We start from the raw sequence: 17,817 nt of genomic DNA, 5'->3' as shown, positions 1-17,817 counted from the left end.
AACAACTTAGAAGAGGAGCAAGTCAAAAAAGCTGCGCCCTAGTCAGGGGGCTGGCCATACGAGGGTCAAGACAAATATTTCCCCGATGACAAATGACACATACGCAGTATACTCCCCTACTCTGGTGAACCTTACCGCTGTTGACTTGCTGATTGGCGGGCCGCGGCATGCTGCCCTCAGTTGTCAAGGGTATTGCTTGGTTACATCCTGGTTCTGGCAACCTTGGCGCTGCAAGTGTCCCTGTCAGCTGAATCCGCGGAGCCAACATGACGTGCAGGAATATAAGCCTACAGCCTGACGCGGAGGGACAATGATCCGGCGGGGAGGGGATACACGGATGGCCTTATACTCAAACGTCCCGAGCTTCTGACAAACATGGCGCCACGCTAGTGATATGCACAACAGACCTTACCCAGGCCCCACGCGACAAGCTCACGCTATCAAGATGCAGCCTCGACTTAGTCCAGCGCGGGCCATGCGCGCCCTCACTCTGGGCATCTTCGTCGCCGCACGAAGTACCACAGCACAGTCTGGCGGGAGCAGCAGCAGCTGTTCCTACAAGGACGCCTCTCTGGCCACGACGAACCTCTGCATCGACACGAGCTATGTAAAGCCCGCCGAAGCCACCTTCGCCCTGCCGCCTCTGTTCACGGACTCGGTGCTCTTCTACTACGCCATCGACGCCCTCGGCCCGGACGAGGCGATCCAGTACGATATCACGCTCGGCAACACCGGCCTGCGCGACTCGTCCATGGTGGCGTACTGGTTCGACTACGACCTCGAGGACGTCGCCCTCGCCGACAAGACCAACTTCACGGTGGAGACGGCTTACAAGGTGTACTTTACAAAGCTCCCCAGCGCAGCCACGGGGGGCGGCAACGGCGGCTGCGACGGGCTCCTGGGGAGCATGTGCGCCGATTCGATCAGGAACCGAGTCGAGTACCTGGCGTTCGACGATGTCGTCAAGCCCCTCGACAAGCTGGACGACGCGAAGCAGTGGGGCAACATCGTGGGCTGTCCGGTGGGCATTGAGCGCGAGTCTCTGAATTATGGCGGCGCGGGGGACTTTGATAAGGGTAAGTGGTTACTTTTTGTTCTCTTGCCCTCCACAAGCAGACCTGTTTCGCAGGCGGGATTGGTTCTGATCTCGTCGTACCTGTTGCAGAATTCGTCATCCAGTACAACACCAACTCCAATCTCGCCGGCCTCTATGGTAAATATCAGATCCCCCCGCCGGGCAACTCCTCCGCTGCGTGGAGCCGGACGCTGCGCCCGAGCCGGGCCTTCCGCGAGCAGCTCGACTACGCGGCCATCTCCGTCATCGCGCGGTACCAGTCCCTCGACAGGTCCATCGGTCCCCAGGCCGCCAAGTCGAGAAAGGGTTCGAAGGTGCAGGTCGCGCTGGCGTGCGCGAAGCTTCCGGCCAACACGAAGCCGCCGCCGGTGGGGCCGCAAGGCGGGAGTGCAGTGGCTCCAAGGCCGGCATTGTGGGCTGTGCTGCTCGGATACGCCATGGCTGTGCTGTGGTTGTCAATACCCAGATGAAAGGCTCATTGTTACTATCTCATGGAGAGAGAGGTGCTGCACAGCTCAACATCGTTGTGCTCCAATGGGGATGTGCTATGTTGCCGACGGTTTTGCATTCTAGAGCCACGCAGCGGCACATGAGGCCATATCAGTGACGGTAGATGAGTAGGATACCGAGACAGACAGTGCAATACGTAGCCATTTGCTTGTCACTAAAGCAGACTTTCAGTAAACATTACTACATTGGACATATGGCGCCTCTCAGTGCTTTCCCCAATCCTCAGACTCAATAATTTGCCCAACTTCCACACTCCCAGCTACTTCCCTCTGACTCTCCGCTGCGAACTCATCGCCACTTTCGACAGAAATGCAAAAAAGTCAAGGGGTCCCTATCTCACGTCACTACTGTTTCTGCATTGCGTCCTGCGGCGGTGGTCCTTGTTGATAGTAGGGCACCGCGTGCGCGATGTGGGGTGCCGGGCTGCCCTGTGGGACAGGCGTTCCGGCTGTAGGCGTGTACACCTCTTGTGGCTGCTGCTGCCATTGCACTGGCTGGTGCTGCATTGGCATGCTCGCTGGCATCTGCTGTTGCTACACGTGCATGTTGGCGGGGGGTATCTGCTGGTATTGCGTGGGCATATTGGCGGGCATCTGCTGGTAATGCATTGGGGGCATCTGTTCCTGCATCTGTATGGTCGTGGCGAACTGTCCTTGCTGCTTGCTCTGGAAGTTTCCAGCCGCCACTGCTTGATTCGGGGCAGGATATCCGCCTGCTTGTTGATGAACAGGGGCGGCAGGGCTTGCCGGGGTCTTCCAGTGGCCTCCTGCGGCACGGTGGCGGTGGAGAGCGGCGCCGTGGATGCCGAGGGACACACAGAAGAGGATGCTGCGGGATGAACAAGACAAAGGTCAGCCAGGCGCCAATTCACAGGACTGCCCTTCAATGTTTGGCCTACGCCATGTCCCTGAATGATAAAGGACTTACAAACAAATGGCACCGAACCCTGCTGCAGCGCAGCCAGCGGAAAAGATTGACTCGTCGTAACTGGAGAGATTATGGCTCCCGAGATCTGCCATGGCAACTCCCACCAGTGGGTAGGATATCAGCCACAGCACGAGAAGAAAGATGTCGTGCGCGAGAATTGCCCAGTATTTGTAGGCGGCCGGCAAGCCGTATTGTGCCACGATGTAATACACTACGCAAATGATTGTCGATAGGGCCTGCAGCAAGAAGGGGGCTCGTTAGCGACATCATCTCGCGGGCCTCGTCTGTCAAGCGCAAAGCTGTGGACTACAGCGGGTTGGACCACGTACCGCGAAGAGGCTCAGGCCAAAGCCTGGTGGTGGGGTACCACGCCAGGGTTTTTCACCAAGTATATAGCCAGCGGTACCAAGCACTACGATGGCAGATACGAGCTGTATGGCACGCACAGCAACGAAGCCGGGTGGGTAGGTGAGGACATGCTCTTGCCCGGCCTTACGCGGAGCCGGTCGTAGTGCCTCTGCCTGTGGCATTGGCATTGCATTTGGAGTGTTGTTCATGATGTGAAGTTTGTTCGTGCGTAGCTGGTGATTTTGGAATACAGTCCTAGTACATGTACGAGTCCATGTGGCTGTTCCAGTGGGAGATTGTCGTATATATAACCAATCGAGGCACGAGCACAAAAGTGCAAAGCTTCTGTACACAGGAAGCCAGATCGAGTCAGTCAAGCGCACATAATCTGCTAGAATTGTGTTGCCGTATAACCAGAAAATCTTGCATCGTGATCCTTCAAGCATCCATGTGGCTGCGCCAAGCTTTAGCCCGTGCAAACGGTGAAGCTTGGATTGCAGAGTTGAGGACTAGGTTGTCAAGTCTGCCTTGAGGTTGTAGGGTTGCGCTGGAGGCTGATTGGTTGCTGACCGAGGCGTACCGGAGCCGAGTGTACTAACGTGCTGTTCCAATTTTCAGCTCTGCGGGTAAGGCGCGGCTCTAGAACACATAAGCTTTTCCCGCTCGGCTATAACGGCGGGGACTCTCCGCCTGGACTTGGTCTGGCGTCTGCGGCTGGGAAGTCTAGTTGGCCGTGCTGGCAGAATACGCATGCAAGTCATTGGCATGGGATGGAGCTGGCGCTGGAATATACTGCGAATTGCATGTACAGAGACTCGTGATCCACGGGCCGCGTCAGCTTCCTTACAGCTCGCGGGCTTCCCATTCGTCTCGTGCCTTGGCCACCTCACAACCGTTCGCATAGGGAGGCGGCTAGTGCTAGTGGTAGACCTAAATTTCCCGAGGCACACTCGACAAAGTGCAAGCGAGCGAGCTTGGGTACATATGCATTCTGTAACGACAGGGCAGGCTGGATAAGCCATTAGCTCTGTGTCTCACGAGCGCAGTATAGCGCCTCGCTAGACGACTCAGCTTGGTGTGGAGTGTGTCGTTTGCTTGGCTTCACTTCGATTCGCAGATAGCGACCACCAAGCTGTGTAGCATTCACGTGCTGCGGGCCGTGATGCTTGCCCTGGGAGCATGCAGAGGGACTCTGAATTCTGACTCTCCTGTAAATGATATACTCAGAAATACCCTGGTGGTGGCACGTCCTTCGCGGCTGGCCGCCTCGCATCCTCTGCTGCTGGCGGTCGCGACCAGCCTAGCTCCGCAGATTGACTCCCGTTGACAGCTACCATGTCATTCCCGTCCGGACGCATATTCGTGTAGGGCTCGGCGTACGCATACTCGTTGCTCCTCACTATGGCCCCATCCTTGGCAACACGTCCGTATCCCGAGCTGCCAGGGACTTCACTAACCCAGCCACTAGTCCCTGGCTGGCCTGCACCACCGCCGTATCGGTTGAGAGGGGCGCCAGCGGTGCCCAGCTCCGCTCCGTCGGAGATATATGACATGTCCTGGCCATCGAAGGGATTGTCTTGGATCAGCTTGGGACCAGTTATAGATGGCTTTTCTATACTGGATCCTGTAGCGCCGGGACCTTTCCGTCTTGAGCGGACGACGAGGAACAACATCACGACAACAACCAGCACCAGTGCCGTCGCGCCGATACCGATGCCCACGGCCGCGCCAAGCGATATCCTTGGGCCCGCATTGCTCGAGGTGGCGGGACCTTGAATGCCACCGCCTCCAGGTAACGTTGTCGGCGTTGGCAGTCCGCCAAGCAAGTCCGTCTGCTGCGATGGGGGCGTTATAGCTGGGAATGAGGCGGAGTCTGAGGAGCGATATACCAGCTGGAACAGAGGAGCCTGCAGCGTGTACGTTGTGACGGTGGCAAGCACGGGTTGTTGTTGAGCAGCTGTGATGGTCGCGAGGAAAGGTATCGTCTTTGGGCTGAAGGCGATGTTGTCGCGGTTCAGGTTACATGTACCTGTGGTCACGACGGCTCTGTTCGATGCTACGGACTGGCAGGTCTGTGCCCCGTTGCTAACGTAGGCGCATGTGTATCCGCTGGTTCGTGTCGTTGCTCGTCAGTACTTCTGAAGTCTTGCGCAATCTCTCCAGCTCGAGCCCAGATAATGTAAAAACACCTTCTGACCTTGGACAACAACCAACAGCCGTCTCTTGGGCTGCCAGTGGAAACTGAAAATCGAATCCTTCATCCAAAGTGCCCCCCGCCGTTTGCATGCAGGCAGGCGCGTAGCCCGTCGGACACGCCAGTCCCGGCGAATAAAACCCCCATCCGTTGAAGGGGAACGAGGACGACGGCGCATTGGCCGCGCGCGGCGGCCAGCAGTCGCCATTGTCCGTCCTCCGCGCGTCCTGCCCGCAGAACTGTGCCTGCTTTGCGCCGTTGCATGAGTCGCACTCGGCGATGAGCAGCGAGCAGTCTGCCCGCGGCTCCCAAGTTGTGGTGAGCGGGCCCAGGTTGCGCCGCGTTGCCATTGTGGCGCTGTCAGTCGTTTTCGGTCGCGAGTGCTGCGTGGGACACTGATGACGCCCAGTCGAGATGAGGAGAAGCTCGGTCACGATAGTGCCCTCAGCGAGGAGGCCTTGCGCATATCATTAATATCATTAAACATCAATCCAGGCGCTCCGGGTTGGGATAGTCCCGTCTGCGCCCTCCCCGTTCATCTCTGATTGCCAAGGTGTTTTCCATTGTGCAGGGGCTGAAACGTGGCGCGCAGTGCTGTAACACCCATCAGAACCTGCGTGGAGGACTGGCCGCCTCCGAAAACAGCACTGGATGGGGGGCATGCAGGGGTAAATCCAGCAGTACGACTCGCTGTGTGGGGAGGGTAGCATTTCACCCAAGATGGTCCGAGCCTGAAACAAAAACGGCAGGCTGCTTTGTCGGTCGCATGCCTTGGGGTTGTCAGATGTCCAGGCCAATAAGGCCTCCTCGTTGCACATGGCTCCGTAGCATCCCGCCACGAGGTCAAAAGTCTGACAGGCAGGACGGGCAGGTCGTCGTCCCCCAGCCCTATCCGAGATCCACTCCACGCGTGGCATTTCACGGACCACTGCGGAGCTAGGAAGTGGGATAGCCTGCAACTTTATCACGCCATTTTCGTGGGACGGAGTCATGTGAGCCCCGACTTGACAACTGGCGGTGCTAGGGGACTTGGACTGAAACAGATACGATCGATCCTTTCTCCGAGAATAGTCTCCGCGACATGCAATCCAGGGATGCCGAGCAAGATGCCTTGCATCCTTCGCAAAGAGACACGAGGGCCGGGCCCGTCATTCGGCGTGACTAAGACGGGCTGACCAAAGGAGACCAAACATGCGAGTTCCTTACACCTACCAATGAGGCTAACCAGAAATACTCCACTACCCCCAATCATTACGCTTATGGTTCGCCACTCCTGGACGAGAGGTAGGCTACAGCAAAGTGGTATCTGTGACGGCGTCGATTTGTGCTCATTGTGCCTATGGGCAGTGTGCTCACCCTTACAAAACAGATATACCGCTGCAATCTATGCTGAATGACTCCTTGCTCATTACCCAATCGCACCTCTAACGCAGCATTTTTCCGACTTGAGTCAGGCACAGCAAATCAATTGCAAGATGAGCCTCAGCAACAACCAAAATGACCCTCACCAAAGCCCGAGTCCGTTCCTCGCGCGCCTGCCCGTCGAGATCCGCTGCCAGATCTACGACATCTACATGCTTGCCTACTTACCTGAAGCCCCGCGAACCGTCACCAAGACCGGACACTGGGGCGACGTCGACGAAGCCGTCTCTGCCGATGACCAGCTGATCATGTTCGAGAGCGAGACGCAAGACAGCCCGCCACTCATGCGCACCTGTAGGCAGATTGCGCAGGAGCTGGGTCCCGTCGCATCGAGGCACTTGCGCTTCGTCATTGGTAGCAGCTCGACCATAAGCGCGGCGTCGCCGCGAGAGGCCACGCTGTCTCTGCCAGAGCGCTGCTTGGCTACGCAGGAAACGACGGCGGCCGTGAAGAACCTGCAGATCGAATGGCGGTTGAATCCGAGAGTCATCCTGCCTGAGAGCTCGCTGCCAGTCAAAAAGCGCAACATGCAGGACTGTCTCGCGCATATCCGTGCGCTCTTCCGGGAGAGCCCTGACGGAGATGTGGAAGGCGTGGACGGCGGGAAGGAGGAGGGGCTGCCCTCTCTAACGGCACTCACATCGGTCCGCGTGCACTTCGTCGTGCCCGAGGTCTTTGCTGAGCCGCTGGTGCCCAAAGCAAGCCCCTTTGCCGGGTTTCGTTTTCTAGGCTGGGCCTTGGAACCTGTGCTGGATGTCCTCGTGGATGAACTGTGCGCCTTCAGCCGTTCAGTGCGGTCTATCGAATTCGTCGGAACCCTGGGCAGAAAGTGGCTGGACGTGACAGCAGAAAGGTTGGCACCGAAGCAGATCCAGGTCATGCGCAGGCAGCTAGGGCCGAACAAGAAGAGGTCGCCCCAGCTTCATGAGATATGCGGGCAGCTTGGCTAGGCGCTGTTACGGTGGACTACTTGCTGGCTACCACCGGTATTGTGTCAACTAGACGACTTTGGAGATCTTGAACCCTCCCGGCATCCTGGTCTGAAATATACCCTGCGGATCATAATCTGCCGCGACCCTCTTCATCAACGCAATGTTCTCGGCCCCATACGTGCTTAACGGATCCTGTCCGCCATCCGCGTAGCCCAGATACTCCCACTCCATATCCAGCCTCAGCGAAGCACTCTGCTCCTTGAGCGTGCGACGCATCGCCAGGAGTTGCGCTCTAGCCTCGACCTCTTCCTCCGCCGACCTGACCATATGCTGCATCTGGAACAAGATGGCATCGCCTTTCTCCTCGGTCTCGCGGTCCATGCCGATAATGTTCCCGCCTTTCTCGACCGAATGCTGGAACAGCAAGCGCGGCATGGCCTGGAACGTGATGTAGTTCAGGAAATCCGGCTGCGTAGCGTCGTGCGCGTCCTTCCACGCGGCGATGAACTCGGCCTGCGCGTCGACCGCGGCGCGGATAAACCGTGCGTCGTTCCGGCTTGTCAGGGTGATCCAGATCTGTCGGTACCCCGTGGGCTCCTCGAGCTCGACCGTGAAGTTGAGGTGGCTGTCGCGGCGCAGCGTGTCCTGCACCTGCGGCCCGATGGTGCGAAAATCGTCATAGGCGGGGGAAGACCACTCCGCGCCGGAAGTGTCGTGCAGGGCGGCAGAGACGATTATGCCCGACGCGGGTGTGTATGCCCAGAAAGTCACGGCTGATCCGGCTGGGTAGGACGAGATGTTGGCCACCCAGTGCACGTACGCGTCGATGTGTGCGTTCGTGGTGGAGAGGGGATAGACAATCTGGCCGCCCCAGAGACCACCCGTGGGCACCGTCTGCATGTCGATGCGGGTGACGATGCCAAAGTTGCTGGAACCGCCCTTGAGGACCTTGTGCAGGTCTGCGTGCTCGTCTCGGTTAGCGTTGATGATACGCCCGTCAGCAAGGACGACTTCGAAATTGACCACATTGTCGCAGCCCAGGCCGACGTTCGAGCTGAAGAAATTGTTGCCGCCGCCGAGGACAAAACCTGCGACTCCAACGGTCGAGGTGCGGCCACCCGGTGCGGTGACGCCGTACGGCTCGAGGGCCGCGTACACGTCACGCCAAAGGGCGCCAGCACCGATGCTGACATGTGTGGTTGATGGAGAGTATTTAATATCGGCCATGAGCCCAAGTTCGATCGTCACGCCATCGTGGACTTAGTGCAGAGAAATGGTCAGCAAAGAAATGCTAAGGGATGACCCGGTGCTCATTGCCTCGAGGCCGTGATGGATGAGTTCACATCATTGAATAGAAGCGGCGACAGTACTGAATGGCGAACTCACTGTTTGAAGCATTGGCCCACGTCATATGGCCACCGGCGCGAACAGCCCAATTGCATGTGGTCTTTTCCGTCAGCGTGGTAATAGCTGTTGCAACCTCTGTTGCTTTTGCTGGCTGCACAATGCAGTAAGGAGCCTGCTGTGCAGACAAGGAGAAGTAGGATGCGTCCCGCTCCGCGTATGCCTCACTTCCAGGGCGGAGGACGCGGAGGCCAGCTTGTTCGAGTACAGTGCACTGTGATTGCAGAACCACATGATGTTAGTGGATATTCGGGCATAGAGGTTGATGCGGTGCTGGGACGAATCATGGCTGAGAACTTACACAGAACTTGGCACTTCCACTATCACAAGAAGCTGCCAACGCTGTCGCAGTGACACAAGACATTGCGAGCAATTGATGCACGCAAGTAAGCATGATTGGCGGCTGAAGGACAATACGCGTTGGCAAAGTGACAACTTTGGTCGGGAGAAGGTCTCATTCGGTCGAGCTCGGGGAGAGCGCGATTCCCCGAGATAGTATTTGGACAAAGTCAACCTGCATGCTTGATTGCTATCTCATGCCGGCTCAACCCTGGTCGAGTGGCGACGATGTCACGTCGGAAGGATTGCCGCCCTAGGGACCCTGGGTCAATTTGCAAGGGTTTGAGTTAGGGTTTCTTGCTGGCCGATTCACCATGCAAGCCAGAGGGAAAGATACTACTACATAGAACGATGAATGGAACGAAGCATGACCAAGATTCAGGGCCGGCCTACCGATTCTCTCGTACGTCAGGCCATCACAGCTCGTGGTGCATATCAAATGTCCGATCATGGCAGGACGACTCATCTTGGTACGCATAAAAGTTTGCCACTTTGCAGGACCAACAACCGCCAAGCATCGGAACCAGTATCCCTTGAAGCCGAAATGAGGACATCGTTGCACTGGCTGCAGGTTCAAGGGGCTGTGCCACAAATTGTCAACCAACATCTCTTGGCAGGCGTCGGCCCGAGCAAGAAATGTTTGCCCTCGGTCCGCTGCACATAGTAGTGGGAGATGCTGCATTGCCTAGCTTTTCCATTTTTTGGCGTCACGCGTTAACGCTTTTAGTGTCAGACAGCGTGACGATTGCGACAGGATACATCTGCTTGTGTCTCATTACCACAGTATCGCAAGCAGTCCGCAGGCTGCCTTTCATTGGTTCGAGAACTTTTGTCAGATGTAATAAGTATCCATGTTGAGGTGACGATGGAGGTGATGTTGATCACATTGCCAAGACACAAGGGCTGTTGTCACGACTGGGGAAGCTGGGACCAACAACACCAGAGGACTTCTCACACCTTCTCATACTATGTACTCACTAATGTACTATAGTACTCACTAATGGCCGTCCTGGTCCAGGATGGAAGGATCATGCCAACATCGCCCGACGCTTGTTGTAGTAAACCTGGACACTTCCTCCAGTAAATAAGTCAACGTCTATGCCACGTTCACACCATGAACACTCTGCCATTATTATCACAGACGACGTGCTGTACAGGCGCTCCTTCACCTCTGACATCAACGAAGAACCGCCTCGTCATAAGTAGTCGGTCTCAGCCAACAGTCCCTTGCACATCTCTCTTTCTCCTTCCGACCTCCTAGTCCTTAACACTCATTTCAAGACTTTCATTTTCTTTGAAAAACCACAGAATATGGCGTTTCCCATCATTGATGGCACAGAGGTGCTGCTTCCTCCACCTGCTGGCTATGAAGTCGACTTTGCGAACCCGAGTCGAGACTCTGCTACTATCATTTCGACATACGTGGCCTTCGGGATCATGTTTCCCGTTGCAGTCCTGTTCTTGTCCCAGCGCGTCTACACAGCGGCCTTCATCCTCCGAAAGTGGAGGATCGACGACAGTAAGCTCACCACTACTTTCTGGCCGGGGTGAAGAAGTTTTGCACGTTGCCTTTCACTCCAAAACTGACGTGTTCCGTCGTAGCGATGCTTTTGTTTGCCTGGGTCTTGACGACAGTAGCTCAGTGCTTGGTCCTGTCCTGCTTGACCAACAACGTCCTTGGCGTCCACATCTGGGAGATTTCGCTTGACGACGCTATCTGGGAGACCACGGTCAGTCCGCCGGAAGCAGGATTTCGCCCATAGAACATTGAAACGGGCATTTGCTAATATTTGCCTCGCGCCTTGCAGCTTATTCATGCCACTACTCTGACTGTCATACCTGGCACGGTCCTCTCGAAACTCGTTCTCTGTGTCTTTTACCACCGCCTGTCTCCAATCACATGGTACCGCCACGCCATCGCGTTCACAGCTTTCGTAACGATCGCAACATTCACTGCAGTATGGTTCTCGGTCCAGTTCGCATGCAAGCCCATAGAAGCCGCGTGGAACCTGCGCTTGTACACGGGGACAAACTGCATCGACCGCCCGCCAGTGTACATGCTGCAGGCTGTCATGGGCGGCGTCACGGACCTTATGCTCATGGTGCTGCCCTTGCCAATCATATTCAGGCTGCAGATGTCGTGGAAGCAGAAGGCCGCGCTCCTGGCGTGGTTCGGCACGGGCTTGCTCACCTTAGGCGCAGCCTTTGCGCGGCTCATCATCCTGGTGCCCAGCCTGAAAAACGCCGACACGACATATGTGCTGGCGCAGGGCACGCTGTGGCTCGTTGTAGAGGCCAACCTCATCATCATCTGCGGCACGCTCCCGACTTTCCGCATCTTCCTTGACCGCGTCGCGCCCTGGGTGCTTCGAGACTCGTCGCATTCCCCCTCAGCACGCAGCAGCGACAACAAGCCACCTGAGGCCAAGAAATGGTTCGGTACCATGAGATATGCCTTGGGCACATTCGGAAGCTCTCAGCCAAAGAGACGCATGTTCGACACCATTGACGAGCTCGAGTTCTTTGACAATGCGCCAAGGCGGGACGACAAGTCTAGCTCTGGAAGCCGGCACCAAAACGAATGGGAGAGTGCAAAGCATAGCGATGAGGAGGCTATCATGAAGTAGTAGGAAGTCCCTAGTGTGAAAATCGACATTGAAAATCCATTACGTCGCTCAACCGTATCCAATTGTTGGCCAGCCGTTTGTTCGGCAAGCCAGGCAAACGCACGGGACAGAGCGTGGCTGTGCCCTCGTCCACCTCAGCACGCGCCCTGCAGAGTTGGAGCAATGCTCTTATTTGTGGTCATGGGAGCCGATCTCGGCTGTGGAACGCCTGGTGTTTGATCCTAGGTCACAGGCTCGAGGCTGCAACGTGTGCGGGCATGGTAGTGATATAGGTTTCTCTCGTCCAGACGCGTTGAAGGATAGTGCAAGGAGGGAGAAGAGGGCCGGGCTTGTCGCACGCGCAGAGCATTTGATCGACAGCGACAATTGTTCTTCCTGGTGCCTTACTATGCTTAGGCTTGATGTGTCCGCAGCCAAAACGTGTTTTTGTATAAGCCTGGTACCCGTCTCGGACTCGCCTGGCGTCTTCTGCACTCATAAGGCGGTTTGAGAGTCTGAATCATTACATCATCTGTTGGTCAAACATCCCGAATACTAAGACATAGGCTCTACTCTCAGACGCGATCTCTGCTTGCTGCGTGCTCGTCTTTGATGTACTAAGTCAATTGGCGCTGATCAGGTCCTCATCAGACAAATCCTCAAGGCTGACATAGCCTTTTGACCCAAGTGGGTGGCTGATGGCTGTGGACTACTTTCATGGTGACACAGCCTCCCTTAGCGCCCAGCCAGAGAGCCCTGCTGCACGCTGTCTTCTTCTCCATGGCCTGCACTGCAGCAGAACATCTTTCTTTAGACACTACCACAAAATCGGAATCATGGCAGTGAAGCCCAGTCCCGGTGCACAATCAGACCAGGCCTCTAAAACATGCACCACACGAACCTCCTTGGAGGTCCGTGTCGCCCTCTACAATCAGCACAAAGAAACCACGCTCCGGGACATGGTCGCGATTGACCACTTTAGCGATACCGTGCCGCCCTCGCTCGTCGATAAGTGGTTGCTCGCACTCGACCCGGACCCGTCACATACCTTCGCACTCCCGCCCGAGGTGAAGGGTTTCTACGGCGGCGACCTGCGCGCCTCGATCCCCATCGAGCTCGCGCACGACTGCTACAAGTACATTGTGCACGAGACGCAAGACCGGACCAAGATCGTCAAGTATGCGCGCCGCATGCTGCTCGCAATCGGGCTACTAGACCTCGATGCGCTAGAGGCGGGGGATGTAAACCTCGCGGGGCTGGCGCTGTGGCATAGGGCGTTGGCGCTGGTGAGGATCGCGGAAGAGGATGATGGAGGACAGGAACTGGCCGAGACGCTGCGCAGGTATGAAGGCGTGAGAGCGAGGAGCGCGCTCTCGGACGCGAAGCTGCCACAGCCTGGAAGGTTGAAGGCTCGCCTGCTCGCATCGGCAAAAGAATTGGATAATGGAACCGTGGTTTCGTGCCTGGAAGCATGGACGCTGCTTTAGAGCGAGACCAACTAGTTGTCGACTTGGGTAATACTGCTATTGCTGGGGACACTATTTTCTTGGAAATGCCTAATGTTTTGTTTCTGCCCGTAGCCTGTGCCTCAATTATTCTGTATACAATCTATATTTGCTCCGCCTTGGAACTGTTCTCCTGGGCCTCATAACATAACCCGGGCATTTGTGTAAGTCAGGTTGTTCTCCCGATCCACATAGATGAATTCTAGACGTAAGCTGGATAGATGCTCTTGCTCTACTGGGATGGGCATTAGAGCTCCCGTGCTCACGCCATATCACGCAGCACCGTTCTATTAAGATACTGTCTTGGCGCCAGCCGACGTCATCTGTGAGACACGCTGCCCTGTTCTGCTTCAAAGATCGGCAGTGGGCAATCTTTTACTGCTTCGATGGGCTTTCTTCGCATCTGCTGGAGGCCCGGCGCAGCGATTAGACAGTATTTGCGTGAATGCGCGAAGTCATCTTTGAGTCCGCTTCCAACCGGTGTTGACAATGCTTCAGTGGTGCAAGATGAATAGCTTTCTCTAGTGTTGGGCCACATTGGTCACTCCAGAGCTACCATTTTGCTGTGTGGCGCAAGCGTCACGATGCGAGGGCCATGAAGGAAATTGCCGATCCTGCCTGGGCCAGGACAACTCAGATCAAAGTGAACAACCGACCTTACTGCATAATCTCAAACTCAACTCATTTGTTCGAGGCACACTAGGGTTGCCTGGTGAGCCTGGCTGCCATTTGGATCAGGCAAATTCCGGGCACAGGTTAAGAGAGCACGCGCCAAGCCCATCTGTACTTACGCCCAACGTCATCCAGAGGACCAGAATACCTTGGCCCCAGTCAGCGCCGCCTGGGCACATGTCGGCAACCACATAGAGTAGTCCGCAGCGCAGCTCGGCAGAGACAAGTCCGCTGAGACCTGCAGAGCCAAGCGAACTGCTTGACGCAAACGATGGCTCCTGAGCTGTGTGGACGAGAGTACTAGCGAGACATGACTGATTCTGATCGTTGATTGGAGCGCCACGCAACTGAGGACGTGTTATCCGGGGCAAAGGTCACCCAGACATGGCAAGAGCTCAGCCAGCATGATGTTCGAAAGTAGATAGGTGATATAACGCAGGAACCTCAATTTCACAATATCCGGCTCCCATTAAACTTGCGGATGGTTGTCTGGCGCTGTGTATCGTGCGGGAGAATACGGTACCCACTGTGCCGGCTCACATCTAGACGGGCCGATGCACGAATGTGGGCAAGAGCGCTTCGAAAGGATGAGGAACGACCAATTCGGATCATTGTGGTGCACTAGCAACACGCGGACGAGCAATTCGTTCCCGCTCAGGCCGCCATGTGGTCGCTGAATCTGCAGCCTGCCAATGTATTCACGCGGTCCGGGACGCCCACTTGATTGTGCTGTTTCGGCTAGTCCACGAACTCCAACCATGATACCAGCTGTAGCCTGTCCCAGCGCCATGGGATCAACGCCTGGTGGGCAAATGCCCGGCCCCACCCCCGGGTCTGGCCCCGAGCTTTTCGGGGGCGAAGCGGAACGTCCCGCGTCGGACCCATTGGGGGCTTGCCGCACCAGCCACACAGCAGCCGTTCGTGAACCCCCGGAGCCGTCACCTCTCGGGGAGCAAGTCCCGTCTGATGATGCCGAGAGAAGACTCTGCAAGGTACAGGTATTCGTCATCCTGTGGGTACATCGCGCAACGTTCCCCGCAAAATCCCCCACAGAATACCCCTGGGATTTCGAGATTAGCGGAAGAATGTAGCGCAAAACAGATGCATTGGTGACCTCCGTGTCCAACTATTTATTATCATGATTCTCCCTCATTTCGATCCAAAGGCGGGGGGTTCTCGAATTGACCAGAATCTGTGAACTAGATCTCGCAATCCAACGTGTCAGAAATGTGGCACTCATTACTGCTCACAGCCCTGGTGCTGGGATGTGCGGCCAAGCCCCCAGCCCCAAAGAAGCCAAACATTGTCTTCATCTTTTCCGATGACCAGGACAGGCTGCTAGGCTCAACAGACTTCCAGTCGGTTCTGCGCCGCGGAATCCTCGACAAGGGCACCGAATTCACGAACCACTTTGGCACCACTGCCCAGTGCTGTCCTGCCCGCGCCAGCATCCTCCGTGGCCAGTTTTCGCACAACACAAACATCACACATGTTAATGGTCCCGGGTGAGCTCATTATTCTACCGAGTTTGTGAAGAATGCCTCCGCTGATTGGGAATCACTTCAGTGGCAATTACGACAAGTGGCTTGCCTCGAAGCAGGACCTGGACTATCTGCCCGTCTGGCTCAAGAAGGCGGGCTATCGCACGGAGTGTAAGTGTTGCTGCTCTCTGACCAATAGGAGAACTCACCTGTAGAACAAAAACGACTGACTCGGCTTTCAAGACGTCGGGAAGTTTCTCAATGGCTACAACACCGCCAACTACGCGAGCGCGCCCAAGAGCTGGGACTGGGTGGACGCCTTGGTAAGTCGCCCGGTTCATCCTTTATGGCGAGTCTTCTACTTGATTACTGACTCAACCAAGATTGACCCGTACACCACGTTCTACAATGTACCAGTCATGTCCCAGAACGGCGAGCGGCCAGTCTGGTACAAGGGCTTCCACCAGACCGATGTGATCCGCGTCAAGGCGTATGAAAAACCTTCTCCATCCATGCCTAATACCCTCAGACTCCGCGATTCGGCTAACTCGCGGGAAACGAAAAAACAGACTCGACCGGCTCGAATATTTAGCAAACCAAGACCAGCCATTTTACCTCACGGTCGCGCCGTACGCGCCGCACGTGCAGAACAACGCGGCCCGGCCGATCCCGCTGAAGCGGCACATGGAGCTCTTCCCGGAGGCCAAAGCGCCAAGAAAGCCAAACTGGAACCCTGCAGATGAGTTCCAGCTCAAGAAGGGCAGCTGGCTGCGGGGCCTGCCCCTCATGAACGACTCGGTGATTGAGTTCGCCGACTACACGTACCGCTCGCGTGCGCAGGCGCTGCAGGGTGTGGACGAGATCATCGAGGACGTGGTGCAGATGCTCGAGGACAAGCAGCTCCAGGATAACACATATAGTAAGCATTAAAATGTCCCCGGGGGGCCAGAAAATCCCCTTTCCCACAGCGCGCAAGCCGACTATCCCCCTTTTGTCCCCAAAGTACCACAAAGTAGCTGACAGTTCTCACCCCTTTCTCTCCAGTCGTCTACACATCTGATAACGGATATCACATCGGCCAGAACCGCGTCCCCGGCGGCAAGGCCCTCTTCTACGCCGAGGACACCAACCTCCCGTTTGCCGTCCGCGGGCCGGGCATCCCGCAGGGCGTCAAGTCGGCCCTGCCGAGCACGCACGTCGACCTGGCCCCGACGTTCCTCGAGCTCGCGGGGGTGCCGCCGCACGAGCAGCCCGTCTTCTTCGACGGGGCAAGCCTGCTCCCGCAGTGGAGGGACCCGCGCGGCGGCCACGGCGGGCACGGCGCCCCCCAGACCATCAGCGGCAAGGGGACCGCCAGAGAGGCCCTGAATATCGAGTTCTGGGGCCAGTGCACCGTCGAGGCGCCCAACGTTAAGGAGCTGGGCGGGCCGTTCCGGAGCAACTCGTACAAGACGGTGCGGATCCTGGGCAGTGACGCTGATGGGGAGAGCGGCAGCGCCAGCAGCAGCAGTGGCAACGGGTGGCTCTACACTAAATGGTGCACCGGCGACGCCGAGCTGTACCACACCTCGGCGGACCCGTTCGAGCTCGACAACCTCGCCAACTCGACGGACCCGGTGCACCGGCGCGCAAAGTCGCGGCTCAACGCGCTGCTCATGGTGACCAAGTCGTGCGAGAAGGGATCATGCCGTGACCCCTGGGCCGTGTTCGACGTGCCCAGGGATATGCCAGGTAAAGGCCCGAGACTCGGCCCTGGTCCCGGTCCCGGCTCCGGCTCGGGGGGTAACGGTGGCAACAAGATATCGTCGTTCGAGCAGGCCATGGACCCGCGCTACGACGCGTTCTTCGACTCTTTTCCCCAGGTCGCCTTCAAGGGGTGTCTCGCGTATCAGTCCGCGGAGAACGAGGCGCCCTTTTATCCGCCCTTGCCTGGCGGAGGTGCTGGTGGTGGTGGCGACGCCGGTCTGGGCCGGGCGTATCGCAGCCCGACGGACAATTTTGTCGAGACGAAAGACGCGCTGAGCATCCGGGACACCAACTTTTACGGTTCGGAGGAGCAGCGGCGTGCCACGCTCGCGCAGGTGTACGCCGGTTCTGTGGCCCTGACCGACGAGCAGCTGACCACGGATACTCGCAGTGGTGGTGGCGGTGGTGGTGGGGAAAAGAGGCTGGTGTCCTTTGCGAGCATGGGCGAGATTGACATGAGGAGAGAGTACGGGTTCGACTAGGTCTTCAGAGGGCATGCCAAACACCCCGGCCGGGATGCAGACAGCGTTGGCTCGACTTGCTTCGTTTCGTTCTCGTGATGATCATCGTTCATCAATATTACATTTAAAAAACAAAGTCGCTAACGTAACCCACGGGTGACCCGCCCACACGGGTGACCCGCCCACTTTCCGGGC

General features: G+C 56.9%; 9 protein-coding genes across 9 annotated transcripts; 5 read left to right on the top strand and 4 right to left on the bottom strand.

The window, feature by feature from the left end:
* Positions 1–445: 445 nt before the first annotated feature.
* Positions 446–1,735, top strand: B0I36DRAFT_389329 (uncharacterized protein; the record flags this gene model as incomplete). The annotated part of the gene is made up of 2 exons (XM_046161315.1): positions 446–1,076; positions 1,130–1,735. The coding sequence occupies 2 exons, from the start codon at positions 446–448 to the stop codon at positions 1,543–1,545; spliced, it is 1,047 nt and encodes a 348-aa protein (XP_046005398.1). The 3' UTR covers positions 1,546–1,735.
* A 383-nt stretch (positions 1,736–2,118) lies between these two features.
* Positions 2,119–3,069, bottom strand: B0I36DRAFT_369387 (uncharacterized protein; the record flags this gene model as incomplete). Its single annotated transcript, XM_046159768.1, has 3 exons — positions 2,119–2,413; positions 2,513–2,748; positions 2,842–3,069. 3 exons carry the CDS (start codon positions 3,067–3,069, stop codon positions 2,119–2,121), a joined length of 759 nt encoding a protein of 252 aa, XP_046005397.1.
* A 573-nt stretch (positions 3,070–3,642) lies between these two features.
* B0I36DRAFT_338721 (uncharacterized protein) lies at positions 3,643–4,621 on the bottom strand. The gene has a single exon (XM_046155802.1). It carries the CDS (start codon positions 4,531–4,533, stop codon positions 4,084–4,086), a length of 450 nt encoding a protein of 149 aa, XP_046005396.1. The 5' UTR covers positions 4,534–4,621; the 3' UTR covers positions 3,643–4,083.
* On the bottom strand, positions 4,564–5,386 carry B0I36DRAFT_210377 (uncharacterized protein; the record flags this gene model as incomplete). The annotated part of the gene is made up of 2 exons (XM_046148902.1): positions 4,564–4,969; positions 5,058–5,386. Coding segments are annotated over 2 exons (735 nt in total), but the record flags the coding sequence as incomplete, so codon positions are not given.
* Positions 5,387–6,529: 1,143 nt separating this feature from the next.
* On the top strand, positions 6,530–7,426 carry B0I36DRAFT_369385 (uncharacterized protein; the record flags this gene model as incomplete). Its single annotated transcript, XM_046159767.1, has 1 exon — positions 6,530–7,426. One exon carries the CDS (start codon positions 6,530–6,532, stop codon positions 7,424–7,426), a length of 897 nt encoding a protein of 298 aa, XP_046005394.1.
* Positions 7,427–7,474: 48 nt separating this feature from the next.
* Positions 7,475–9,176, bottom strand: B0I36DRAFT_369384 (6-hydroxy-D-nicotine oxidase; the record flags this gene model as incomplete). The annotated part of the gene is made up of 3 exons (XM_046159766.1): positions 7,475–8,667; positions 8,795–9,026; positions 9,114–9,176. 3 exons carry the CDS (start codon positions 9,174–9,176, stop codon positions 7,475–7,477), a joined length of 1,488 nt encoding a protein of 495 aa, XP_046005393.1.
* Positions 9,177–10,462: 1,286 nt separating this feature from the next.
* On the top strand, positions 10,463–11,778 carry B0I36DRAFT_369383 (uncharacterized protein; the record flags this gene model as incomplete). Its single annotated transcript, XM_046159765.1, has 3 exons — positions 10,463–10,670; positions 10,754–10,881; positions 10,960–11,778. The coding sequence occupies 3 exons, from the start codon at positions 10,463–10,465 to the stop codon at positions 11,776–11,778; spliced, it is 1,155 nt and encodes a 384-aa protein (XP_046005392.1).
* An 850-nt stretch (positions 11,779–12,628) lies between these two features.
* B0I36DRAFT_338718 (uncharacterized protein) lies at positions 12,629–13,385 on the top strand. The gene has a single exon (XM_046155801.1). The coding sequence runs from the start codon at positions 12,717–12,719 to the stop codon at positions 13,242–13,244; it is 528 nt and encodes a 175-aa protein (XP_046005391.1). The 5' UTR covers positions 12,629–12,716; the 3' UTR covers positions 13,245–13,385.
* Positions 13,386–15,161: 1,776 nt separating this feature from the next.
* B0I36DRAFT_378146 (alkaline-phosphatase-like protein) lies at positions 15,162–17,643 on the top strand (the record flags this gene model as incomplete). The annotated part of the gene is made up of 6 exons (XM_046160639.1): positions 15,162–15,439; positions 15,501–15,586; positions 15,659–15,738; positions 15,799–15,905; positions 15,985–16,334; positions 16,460–17,643. 6 exons carry the CDS (start codon positions 15,162–15,164, stop codon positions 17,641–17,643), a joined length of 2,085 nt encoding a protein of 694 aa, XP_046005390.1.
* Positions 17,644–17,817: the final 174 nt, after the last annotated feature.

This window comes from Microdochium trichocladiopsis, assembly GCF_020744255.1.
Source record: "Microdochium trichocladiopsis strain MPI-CAGE-CH-0230 chromosome Unknown B0I36scaffold_13, whole genome shotgun sequence".
In the NCBI taxonomy this organism is placed as follows: domain Eukaryota; kingdom Fungi; phylum Ascomycota; class Sordariomycetes; order Xylariales; family Microdochiaceae; genus Microdochium; species Microdochium trichocladiopsis.
This window is presented reverse-complemented; position numbering and strand designations above follow the sequence as displayed.

What these genes read in the sequence shown, in the direction of transcription:
- B0I36DRAFT_338721 (XM_046155802.1), bottom strand. Translation starts at nt 4,533, where the DNA reads ATGTTGTTCCTCGTCGTCCGCTCAAGACGGAAAGGTCCCGGCGCTACA.
- B0I36DRAFT_338718 (XM_046155801.1), top strand. Translation starts at nt 12,717, where the DNA reads ATGGTCGCGATTGACCACTTTAGCGATACCGTGCCGCCCTCGCTCGTC.